This window comes from Haematobia irritans, chromosome 3 (genome assembly GCF_050003625.1).
Source record: "Haematobia irritans isolate KBUSLIRL chromosome 3, ASM5000362v1, whole genome shotgun sequence".
NCBI classification, from domain to species: Eukaryota; Metazoa; Arthropoda; class Insecta; order Diptera; family Muscidae; genus Haematobia; species Haematobia irritans.
In genome coordinates this window covers 48,988,494-49,001,574 of record NC_134399.1, presented here as the reverse complement: position 1 = coordinate 49,001,574, position 13,081 = coordinate 48,988,494, and the positions used below count along the sequence as shown (strand labels likewise).

The 13,081-nt window shown below is 32.8% G+C and overlaps 1 protein-coding gene and 1 long non-coding RNA gene across 2 annotated transcripts in view; one reads left to right on the top strand and one right to left on the bottom strand.

Annotated features, from left to right (window-relative positions):
* The window catches only part of Cdc2rk (cyclin-dependent kinase 10), a 75,658-nt gene extending 70,063 nt beyond the window's left edge, over positions 1 to 5,595 (top strand). The window contains exons 4-7 of the mRNA XM_075298279.1: positions 3,921 to 4,095; positions 4,163 to 4,365; positions 4,417 to 4,863; positions 5,344 to 5,595. Coding sequence (XP_075154394.1) covers positions 3,921 to 4,095; positions 4,163 to 4,365; positions 4,417 to 4,863; positions 5,344 to 5,504 — 986 coding nt within the window. The 3' untranslated portion in view covers positions 5,505 to 5,595. The remainder of the gene's footprint in view (positions 1 to 3,920; positions 4,096 to 4,162; positions 4,366 to 4,416; positions 4,864 to 5,343) is intronic.
* Positions 5,596 to 6,786: 1,191 nt separating this feature from the next.
* On the bottom strand, positions 6,787 to 7,259 carry LOC142228017 (uncharacterized). The gene is made up of 2 exons (XR_012720042.1): positions 7,043 to 7,259; positions 6,787 to 6,980 (listed from the first exon to the last, which is right to left on the bottom strand). It is a non-coding gene; the product is annotated as an uncharacterized LOC142228017 (long non-coding RNA).
* Between the last annotated feature and the right edge of the window lie 5,822 nt (positions 7,260 to 13,081).

The window sequence follows — 13,081 nt, the reverse complement described above, 5'->3', positions numbered from 1 at the left end:
AGATCTTACCAGATATGACTGATATAAATAGATATAACAATATATATAATGAGATCTTGAATCGTATCTAATCATATATAACACTATACATAACATATCTCCGTAGATCTTTTTATATCTGCAACCATATCTGAGCAGATATAATTATATATACTTTGATATTATTAGACATGATTAGATCTCTCAATTTTTACACGGGTATGGAAGTTATGAAGGTGGTGTTGATCCTGTTTTAATCAATATTGTTATTCCTTTTAAAAGTTTAGCAACGAGTACACAATTTCTGAACTTGATAGAGATGGCATTAAACCCCTTAGTATTAAATTCACAAAAACACTCATAACAGGTTGGCTGATAAGTCCCCGGTCTAACAAAGAAAAACACATTTTTTTTGTCTAAATTCATTTTTATTATTCAACATAGTTTCCTTTAAGAGCGATACAACATTATAAGGACCTTCCAATTTTTTGATACCATTTTGGTAGTACTCCTTCGGTTTTGCCTCAAAATAGGCCTCAGTTTCGGCGATCACCTTTTCATTGCAGCCAAATTTTTTCCCTGCGAGCATACTTTTGAGGTCTGAGAACAAGAAAAAGTCGTTGGGGGCCAGATCTGGAATAAGGTTGGCGGGGAAGAAATTCGAAGCCCAATGAATGAATTTTTGCCATCGTTCTCAATACTTGTGGCACGGTGCGTTGTCTTGGTGGAACAACACTTTTTTTCTTCTTCATATGGGGCCGTTTTGCCGCGATTTCGACCTTCAAACGCTCCTATAACGCCATATAATAGTCACTGTTGATGGTTTTTCCCTTCTCAATATAATCGATAAAAATTATTCCATGCGCATCCCAAACAACAGAGGCCATTACTTTGCCAGCGGACTTTTGAGTCTTTCCACGCTTCGGAGACGGTTGACCGGTCGCTGTCCACTTAGCCGACTATCGATTGGACTCAGGAGTGTAGTGATGGAGCCATGTTTCATCCATTGTCACATATCGACGGAAAAACTCGGGGTCTATTACGAGTTAACAGCTGCAAACACCGCTCAGAATCATCAACACGTTGTTGTTTTTGGTCAAATGTGAGCTCGCGCGGCACCCATTTTGCACAGAGCTTCCGCATATTGATCAATGATATGACCAACACGTTCCTTTGATATCTTTAAGGCCTCCGATATATCGATCAACTTCATTTTACGGTCATTCAAAATCATTTTGTGGATTTTTTTGGTGTTTTCGTCGGTAACCACCTCTTTCGGGCGTCCACTGCGTCCTACTGGAATGAGTGTAAAATAAGCATCAACAATTATAAAGATGTGTGTGTGTGTATAAAGATGTACACTCGGATAGGCGTTCATAATTTCGTAAAAATGCGTCAAATGAAATCAATACCCAAAAGTTCTATAATACATCTTTGGAAGCATTTTTTAGTAGTAGCATATTGAATTTCGGCTGACTGGAGTAGTTTTAGTGGTGGGAACTGGTATGTTAGAATTTATAATATATTTTTGTGCTTTTTGCCCTTCCGGAGTTGGCATCACTGTTGAAACACGAAGGTGTTGTTGGATGCAGAAAGGTCACAAAATATATTGATGGTAAAGTTGTTAACGCCAATACGCATATACTGGACTTCAACTTAAATTAACTTTATTATTTCAATCTGTGGATTTGCAATACAATCGTTACAGACTAAGTTTATCAAGATATGTGCATCTACATTGCATGAGCCCACCCCCTGCACAAGAATTTTATGTGTTTAATTTTTTTTTTCAGTCATTGGTTTTGCATTACAATCCTTACAGACTAACCCAGCAAAAAAATTTGGAAGTTCTTCTTAAGGCACAACTTTAAAAGCACTTCCAAAAATTTCCTTCCAAAGATGTTTTTTTATTTTAACTGCACAGGAAGTTCATTTGAGTCATTTTTTTATAACTCGCTTTTTTCATATTTTTAATGGGAAATTGAAAATTTTATTATTTCAAATGGGTTAAAAACAAATTAAAAATTAATAAAATGGTGCAAATTATTTAAATTTTGCCGAAAAAATTTTATAATTTGTTATTATTGCTATGTTTGTGTAGTTTTGGAATCCGTATATGGCTTTGCGGCTTGGATTCGCCAAGAGAAAATAAATAAATAAATAAATAAAAATGCTAAATCCTTTCTGAAAAAATTGCGAATTTTTGAAAATATTTTATGTCAAACGTTCCAGACAAGCGCATTGAAAATCATAAAAAATTTTAAAAATTATTTAATTGTCAAAATATCACAAAATATCTTTATTCACATCCAAATCACTGGATTCGCATTACACCTTAAGAAGTGATGCAAATTCAGTGCAACGAAATGGTGGACATCCGCCCTATGACAAGCCCATGTTAAAATCATCACTTCTGTGCTAATTTTGCACCACTTCCGGGTCCAAAAAGAACATGTTCACTACTTTTTTGGTGACGCTGTTTTTGCTGGGAAGTTTATGGTATTAAAAGTAACCTCCAGCGTAGATCAAATAACAAAAATTGCCCCGTTATCCAATAAAAGCAAGAAATACTTAAAAACTGCATTGGAGAAAAAAGGGTATCAAAGCGGACGAAGCAGCTAAATTTGCCACAAATGCATGTATTGCCCCGGCAAAAAAATTTGGAAGTTCTTCCAAAGGCACAACTTTAAAAGCACTTCCAGAAGATGCACTCCCAATGATGTTCTTTATTTTAACTACCCAGGAAGTTCTTTTAATTAACTTTTGCATAACTTGGTTTTTTCCTACTTTTAATGGGTAATTTAAACTTTTTTTGTTTCAAATACGTTAAAAACAGAGTAAGAATTCATAAAATGGTAAAAATCATTAAAATTTTGTCGAAAAAAAATGCTAAATCCCATCTGAAAAAATTGTGAATTTTAGAAAATATTTCAGTTCAAACATTTTCGACAAGCGTTAGAATCCATTAAAAATTATAAAAAATTATGAAAATTAATTATTTGACAAAACATCACAGAATTTTTTAATTTACATCCAAAACATTGAATTCGGATCACACCTAAAGAAGTGATGCAAATTCAGTGCAACGGCTGTTGAAATGGAGGACTTCCGTCATATGACAAGCCCATGTTAAATTCTTCGCTTCTGCGTCAATTTTGCACCACTTCCGGATCCAAAAAGAACATTTTCATTACTTTTTTGGCGATGCGTTTTTACTGGGCGCGTTATATCCCCTTCATGGGACTGATCCCAAACCTTTAATCGCTTAGGTGACCGGTGAAATTAACATGGAGTTGTCATAGGAAGGATCATAGATTCCTACTTTTCTGGTGACGCTTTTTTTGCTGGGAAGTTTATGGTATAAAAGTAACCTCCAACGTAGATCAAATAACAAAAATTGTCCCGTTATCCAACAAAAGCAAGAAATACTTAAAAACTGCATTGGAGAAAAAACGGTATCAAAGCGGACGAAGCAGCTAAATTTGCCACAAATACATGTATTGCGTTATATCCCCTTCATGGGACTGATCTCAAACCTTTAATCGCTTAGGTGACCGGTGAAATTAACATGGAGTTGTCATAGAAAGGATCATAGATTCCTACAAACCAATGCTTTGACCGGTTGTTTTCACCTCATCAATTAACCAGTTCAATAGACATGTTAGAGAGACAGTTCTTCCCTAGTAGCCAATAGTCTATTGTTTAGTTGCACTGCTTTAGAAGTTTTGCCTCCCTGATCTTCTAAAGGCAACAACACTACGTAATATCACAAACTTTTAACACATTGTAATATATGGCATCTTATTTAATTGCATATCAATATGTTAACATGAATTTAGGCCGAAAACTTTAGTTGTTAGTACCTTTATTTTGTATTTATCTTCATAATTTATTATGATTTTAAATAAACTAATAATAAAAATATTTTTAATAATTTTCAGATCGTGCTAGGGACACGCGCACTAATGAAATAGTGGCTTTAAAGAAGGTACGAATGGACCAGGAAAAAGATGGCTTACCGGTGAGTGGATTGAGGGAAATAACAATTTTAAAGAAATGTAAACATGAAAATATTGTCCATTTACGTGAAGTAGTGGTGGGAAAAAGTCTAGAAAGGTAAGTATTAAGCAAAATGGTGGTATAACATATTAATATAAAAATATTATCGGCTAATTGAAAGCAGCATGTTTTTGGTAATGGAATACTGTGAACAAGATTTAGCGTCTTTATTGGACAACATGACACAGCCGTTCGCAGAATCAGAAGTAAAGTGTATTGTATTGCAAGTGCTACAAGGACTTAAATATATGCATTCGCATTACATTATACACAGAGACTTGAAAGTGTCTAATTTATTAATGACGGACAAAGGATGTGTTAAAATTGGTAGGTTTACTTTTTCAGAAGTTTATTTTAATTTAACCAATTTAATTGAAGCTGACTTTGGATTGGCTCGTTTATTTGGATTACCATCGGGACCTATGACACCACAAGTAGTTACATTGTGGTACCGCTCACCTGAATTATTATTAGGTTCCACAACGCAAACAACTGCAGTTGATATGTGGGCTGTTGGTTGTATTTTGGGTGAACTTTTATCGCACAAGCCTTTATTACCCGGTAACACGGAAATTGCACAACTGGAGCTAATAATTGATCTTTTGGGAACACCTTCTGAAGCTATATGGCCAGATTACCCTAAAATGCCGGCCATCCAAAACTTCACATTGAAAAAACAGCCTTACAACAACTTGAAGCCAAAGTTTCAATATCTCTCCGCTGCTGGATTAAGGCTGTTAAACTTTTTGTTTATGTATGATCCAAAAAAGAGAGCAACGGCAGACGAATGTCTGCATAGCACGTACTTTAAAGAACCACCTTTGCGTAAGTTAAATACACTATGTTACCTATATAGAGGGTGCTTCCAAATGAGTTGTTTTTCTAATGACATATAAAAAGATGTAATTTTATTTGCATTTTAACACAAGAGGTTTTCCCAAAGACAATAGACTTTAATTTTTTAACTTTTTTTTTTAACTTTAACTTTTAATTTTCTTAATGAAACAATGTTAAATTTTAGACAACAACAAAAAAATTGCATTTTCCCCTTTATGGAAATTTATTACCTAAACTCAATTTCTTTTTATTTGCATTTTAATGCTATGTCAATACTTGTCTTATACGCGTTTGGTTCGATAAACGAAAAGTATGAAAGTAACACTGTAAATGGTTTGATGTGCTCAGTAGCCAATTTCCAATCTTCCTAAAGTCTATTGTCTTTGGTTTTGCCTACTATAGATTACCAACGATTTGATTGCTTTTCCAAAGATACCAATAGTTCTGTTCAAAAATTTTATATTTCAGCTTGCGATCCTAAATTAATGCCATCATTTCCACAACATCGCAATATGCATCAACACAATTCCACTAAGACTGCAAGAGGTAGTAGTCATACATCTATGCCAGAATTACCAGCTATTTCTGATTTGCTTGGGAGCCTCATCAAAAGAAAAAAAAATGAATAGTAACTAGGGCGTGCATTTATAAAAGATGTATGAAAAAATTACACTCGTGCTTAAATAATGTTGTAATGAATAAACAATGTGAATCGTCGAACTTAATTTTTAATGTAGGGAAACGTCAAATTGAAAGATTTAAAATGTTAGATGTTGAACATATAAACGAAATACTATATTTTTCCATATATCCCCGTAAACGTACTTAAGTGTATAGTCCAGAACACCTCTTAAGTGTGAAACCCCACGAAAGCAATACATCTGTGTACCAGAATAAGCCTAGTAATAAGATCACGTTTTCGCACGAAAAACTGTTATACTCCATATAAAAAACGCACGGAATAAATGTGAAATCTTTGTTTTGAGTGTTTCAGACACACACTCAAGCAACTCATTGGCTCTTTCCAGTTCGTTTTTTTTGTGCATCGGTGAGTTCTTGCACTTTTTGGGACTTCAATGGCTTTAGTTCAAGTTCATTTTTCAATATGTGTTGCAGCCGTTCTCGCGATAGAGTCGTCTCATTGCGGTGAGGATTTCGTTCAAAACTGGTCTTTATTCATTCTTTCTTCTTTTCCAATCATTTCTGGTGTTGGTACCGTTTTTTTCGTCCACTATTTGGACGCAATGTAACACTGCAACCGATTTATTCATATTTAAATTCTTGTGGTTTTCACATTATCACGGTTGAATTCCATCACGTCACTGGAATTCACGTCCGACAGCTGACAGATTGTCAGACGAACGATTTAGAAATGATACCAACCTGAAGTTGATTGTAATACCCCTACGTGAAATTGGTGCAAATTGCCACTGACGGACCTATCACAGGACTGGTACCGGTGATCCAGTTTGTCGCAGTTTTTAAACAGTGATAATTTAATGATTTCCATATTCCCTTGATGTAAAAATCTTATTGCATCTACACACCCAGAAAAAAGTGACCCCTTCTTTAAGTTAAAATGAACTCATTGTGAAGAAAGTTGAACTTCGTATAGCGCCAAAGACATTTTTATTTGTTTGAACGATGTGATTTTCGTTGAAATTAGGTAGAATGCATTCCATATATTAGTTAATATTTTCCTATATTTATGTACCACTATACTACAGAATGAAAAAATTTAACTGATTTGAATTCATATATGGAATGATTTTATTGATATTTTTCATTCATTTGGACAAATCTTACATATTTGTGGTAAAACTTTTACTTCATAATTAGAACTGCTTACCTTCGTTTTTAAATACAATTTTAATTTTTAAATAAGCAATTTTATCTTCAATAAAAGACATATTTTATTAATTATTGAATATATTTATTAAGAATCAACAGCATCGACTGTCCTTGAAATATTAGTTTATTATTCCACTATTTCCAATTTCCATGTGATATTATCAACTTAAAACGCACGTTTTCTTCTTCTTGTACTTTTCACTTTTAATAAGTTGCTGCCTCATGATTTTGTCCTCCTTTTACAATTTCAATACCTAAAAATATAAAAAATCATAAACCATTTTTGTTACAAAATGTTAGCGTCACTGAATATTACCTAATAATTGAAGATTCCAAAATGACAAATGAAAGGGTTGTTATTTTGTTGGTATTTTCTTTCTTTATACAGCATCACGAACATTCATAGATTTATTTTCAAAAAACGAACATTTTTCTCACTAATTTAATTTAACAAATATTTTATATATTTTATTTGTTATTTATTATATTATTTTACCATATTATTTTTTAACAATCTCTCCGTATACCACAACAACGCGATTTCAACTAAAAAAACATTCCACGCGCAAACATATCGATTACACCCACGCGCAAACACATCGATTACGATGACAGGTATCGATTACAGGTAGATAATAGAAATATAGGAAAATTTCCTATATTCTAACTAGTGTGTTTTCTTAAGTTTTGAAAGGATTCCATACTTCTTAGTACGTATGAACTAAAATTTTTTTCTATGCCAAGTGTTGTGCGTATGTATGAAAAACTTTCTATTATAAAGGAAGTCGCAATTATCATTTTATAAGAAATTTTACTAATTTTGAGGAAACTTAGTTTTAGTTTGTATTTTGTTTATTTTTACGAATGCTTTGTTATCGGTGAATAAAATTTTCTTGTTCAGTAGTAAATTCTTATACCCTGCGAAGAAAACAGTATGAGTAAAATTCCATGCCTTATTCTAGTTAATGAACTATTCCTAACTGCTTACAGTTTAGGATTTTTTTACTGAAACGAGTAAATTTTATTATTTTTCACAAAAATTTACCTTAATGGAAATAAAATGGATAAACTATATTGATGAAAAATTCTTCCTTTAGTTTCGAAGGCACTTTTTTCTGGGTGCACATTTAGTAAAGAAGAATTACCGGAATAACTTATTGTTCAAAAATTTTTCAAAAGTTTTTAATTCCGGTGCGATTCGGATAACCATTCTGAAACAGATTTCTAAGAGTTTGTCCGAGGCTGGTTCATGATGACCTGTCTATGGAGTGCTACTGCTAAAATGCCCTAGGACGTGTCCTTAGAACGAGTCAAAGTGTCCTAAAGTGTAAATTTACCCCGTCAATGACAAACCCATGTTAAAGTGACCGGTCCCTTCCATACGTCTTGACCAGAACTAGGACTGGTCCATGCACACCAGGGACTAGTCCTGTGGTTGATCCATTTCCCGTAGGGTCGTATCAACCACCCTGTGCATATTAGAAGCAATCATTTAAGTTTATAGGCACTTAAAGAAAGTATATATTTCCGATTTTTTTTGCTATTACGAGCCTTTGCCTTTTATATTTCTGGATTGGGCAACCCTAGTGTTGCACTTTACCAACTGAGAGCTCTTCGCAAGGCTTGACATTTTGAGGTTATTCAATGAACGTTTTGACATACGAGCGATATTTGTGTTGTTTACAACCGTGGATTTTGCACTCGAAAAAATAGGCAGGCGTATTATTTCGCATAAATAAGTTAAGATCCCTGAGTTTGAGATCCTATTTACAGAGATATATGAAGATATTCGTTTTTCGAAGAAACGAAATTAGTACTAAGCAATAGATGAAGATATTCGTTTTTCGCAGAAACGAACTTAGTACTAAGCAAAAGGCACGAATAATTTTGATTACATAATTGGTTTAAACGATTGGTTGTTGCATTCGATGATTCCCCAAAATTTTATAATAAAATTTGCAACAAGAAGATATAATTCTATTCCAAATCACCGCCGTAGAAATCGAGTATTTTTTTCTTCTTCCTCTTTTGAAGTTGCAAGGTGTTTTCACGGCAGCTGTGTAGTTTTTATAAAATTTAAAGTTTTCTCTGTACAATTTTGGTATCAGACAAATACAGTGCTTTATTTTCTGCAAGTATACTTTAAAGTTTACAAGTTTTGGTGAGTCTGTTTAACGAGAAGTGAATAATTCTTTTTTTAAAATTCCTGGAACTTCATGACATTGCAAAATGTATTTTTGTTGTTTTTTTCTTGATGTAATGTCTTTCTTCTGATTTCATGGGACTTATTTTTGCTTTACCTCACATCTGTAATTCTATCTAACACAATACACATAGGCAGCCCACCACCAATAATACTGAGCCACTCTCTAGTATGGTTCGGTTTGACTTTTATTGTTAACAAAATTTCTTTTACACTTTTTTCTGCTTCACGTACAGAATTTCTTTTTCTATATTGATTGGTAGCAGCCAAAATAATTTCTACTTTTCCTTATTCTGTTTGTTTTTGTTTTTCTTCTTCCACTACCCCTTTTTCTTTTCATCTTTTCCTTCTTTTGCCTTTCTCTTTTTCGGATTTAGATTCCACGTTAGTGGGGTTGGTCGAATACCTAGTATTCATATACCAGTACTGGTTATCGCATTTGCGCATTATTTTATACAGGGCTGTGGAGTCGGAGTCGGAGTCTTGGAGTCGGAGTCTGAAGATTTTGCTGGAGTCGGAGTCGTAAAAATTTTGCTCGACTCCGGCTCCGGCTAAACCAAATTTTTTAAAACACTTCACATATTTGTATCTAAGCAAGTTTTTACGCAAATTAGTTTCAATTGCGTTATTCATTCGATCAATGTACAGCATGATTGTAAATGAAAATCAACTTCCAATTACGGCTATCTTTTTATGTTTCCTAGAATGTTTGACTAGCAGATGGGCTGGATCGATCCATTTTAATGCCCATATCAATTTATTTGAAATGTTTCGAACAATCGATATTATTTTTATTTTATTTTAAGGCAATATACATATGTGAAATATTGGCAGCAAATTTTTTCAAAGTTGTTTTTATAGAAAATTTTGTCAAAATGTTATTTCTATAAAAAGTTTTGTCAAAATTTTATTTCTATAGCAAATTTTGTCAAAATTTTAATTCTATAAAAATTTTATTCAAAATTTTATTACTATAGAAATATTTTTATACCCTGCTCCACACTGTGGAACAGGGTATTATAAGTTAGTGCATATGTTTGCAACACCCAGAAGGAGACGAGATAGGTACATGGTGTCTTTGGCAAAAATGCTCAGGGTGGGCGATGTCCGTCTGTCCGTGAACACATTTTTGTAATCAAAGTCTAGGTCGCAGTTTCAGTCCAATCGACTTCAAATTTGGTACAAGTCTGTGTTTTGGCTCAGAATAGATCCCTATTGATTTTGGAAGAACTCGGTTCAGATTTAGATATAGCTCCCATATATATATTTCGACCGATATGGACTTATATGGCCCCAGAAGCCAGAGTTTTACCCTTATTTGCTTAAAATTTTGCACAAGAAGAACAAGTAGTACTATAGTCAAGTGTGCCAAATTTTATTGAAATCGGTTCAGATTTAGATATAGCTCCCATATATATCTTTCGCCCGATATGGAGTAATACGGTCCCAGAAGCCAGAGTTTTACCCCACTTTGGTTGAAATTTTGCACAGGGAGTAGAATTAGCATTATAGCTATGCGTGCCAAATTTGGTTGAAATCGGTTCAGATTTAGATATAGCTCCCATATATAGCTTTCGCCCGATTTACACTCATATGACCACAGAGGCCAATTTTTTGCTCCGATTTAGTTGAAATTTTGCACAGGGAGTATAAGTAGCATTGTAGCTATGCGTGCCAAAATTGGTTGACATCGGTTCAGATTTAGATATAGCTTCCATATATATGTTTTTCTGATTTCGACAAAAATGGTCAAAATACCAACATTTTCCTTGTTAAATCGCCACTGCTTAGTCGAAAAGTTGTAAAAATGACTCTAATTTTCCTAAACTTCTAATACATATATATCGAGCGATAAATCATAAATAAACTATTGCGAAGTTTCCTTAAAATTTTAGACTTTCCTTACTTGTAAAATGTATGTATTTGGGAAAAACCTTTATAAAGGGTGATTCTTTTGAGGTTAGGATTTTCATGCATTAGTATTTGACAGATCACGTGGGATTTCAGACATGGTGTCAAAGAGAAAGATGCTCAGTATGCTTTGACATTTCATCATGAATAGACTTACAATCTGCCACAACGTCGAATTTTCAGTGAATGGGCCCTAGAAAAGTTGGCAGAAAATCCGCTTTTTTATCGACAAATTTTGTTCAGCGATGAGGCTCATTTCTGGTTGAATGGCTACGTAAATAAGCAAAATTGCCGCATTTGGAGTGAAGAGCAACCAGAAGCCGTTCAAGAACTGCCCATGCATCCCGAAAAATGCACTGTTTGGTGTGGTTTGTACGCTGGTGGAATCATTGGACCGTATTTTTTCAAAGATGCTGTTGGACGCAACGTTACGGTGAATGGCGATCGCTATCGTTCGATGCTAACAAACTTTTTGTTGCCAAAAATGGAAGAACTGAACTTGGTTGACATGTGGTTTCAACAAGATGGCGCTACATGCCACACAGCTCGCGATTCTATGGCCATTTTGAGGGAAAACTTCGGAGAAAAATTCATCTCAAGAAATGGACCGGTAAGTTGGCCACCAAGATCATGCGATTTGACGCCTTTAGACTATTTTTTGTGGGGCTACGTCAAGTCTAAAGTCTACAGAAATAAGCCAGCAACTATTCCAGCTTTGGAAGACAACATTTCCGAAGAAATTCGGGCTATTCCGGCCGAAATGCTCGAAAAAGTTGCCCAAAATTGGACTTTCCGAATGGACCACCTAAGACGCAGCCGCGGTCAACATTTAAATGAAATTATCTTCAAAAAGTAAATGTCATGGACCAATCTAACGTTTCAAATAAAGAACCGATGAGATTTTGCAAATTTTATGCGTTTTTTTTTTTTAAAAAGTTATCAAGCTCTTAACAAATCACCCTTTATATAGCCCCCAACACATTTGACGGATGTGATATGGTATCGAAAATTTAGATCTACAAAGTGGTGCAGGGTATAATATAGTCGGCCCCGCCCGACTTTAGACTTTCCTTACTTGTTTTCTATAGAAAATTTAGTCAAAATTTTATTTCTATAGAAAATTTAGTCAAAATTTTATTTCTATAGAAAATTGAGTCAAAATTTAGTTTCTATAGAATATTTTGCAAAATGTATTTCTATAGAAAATTTTGCAAAATTTTGTTTGTTTTAAAATTTTATTTCTATTGATAATTTTATTTCTATAAAAATTTAAGTCAAAATTGTATTTCTATAGAAAATTTTGCCAAAATTTTATAGTAATAGATTTTTTTATTAGAAAATTTGGTCAACATTTTATTTCTATAAGAAATTTTGTCAAAATTTTATTTCTATAGAAAATTTAGTCAAAATTTTGTTTCTGTAGAATATTTTGCAGAATTTTATTTACTACACAAAAATTTTTCTAAAATTGTATTTTTATTGATAATTTTTTCAAAATTTTATTTCTATAAGAAAAAATTGTCAAATTTTATTTCTATAGCAAATTTTCTCAATTTTTTTTCTTACTGATGCTCACTGATACTCACTGCTATAAAAATGTATTCAAAATTTTATTAATATAGAAATATTTTTTTCTATATAAAATTTAGTCAAAATTTTACTTCTATAGAAAATTTAGTCAAAATGTTGTTTATATAGAATATTTTGCAAAATTTTATTTCTATAGAAAATTTTGCAAAATTTTGTTTGCTACACAATTTTTTTTAAATTGTATTTCTATTGATAATTTTTTCAAACTTTTTTTTCTATAAAAAATTTTGCCAAATTCTATTTCTACAAAAATTTTATTCAAAATTGTATTTCTATATATTTGGTCAAAATTTGATTTCTATAGAAAATGTTGCCAAAATTTTATTTCTATAGAAAATTTAGTCAAAATTTTGTTACTGTAGAAAATTTTCCAAAATTTTATTTCTATATAAAATTTTGCAAAATTTTATTTACTAGACAAAAATTTTTCCAAAATTGTAATCAATGAGCATACAATTTTGGAAAAATTTCTGCTAAGTCGAAAGCTTGTAGAAATGACTCAAATTTTCAAATCATAAATGCATTTTTGCGAAATTGTCTATACAATTATAAATATTTCCCAAATATTGCCCGAGTTTTGTAGAAGTCTGATTTGAGATTTTATCAAAATGTAGATCTAAATACAAAGTTGTGCAGAGTATATTATAATCG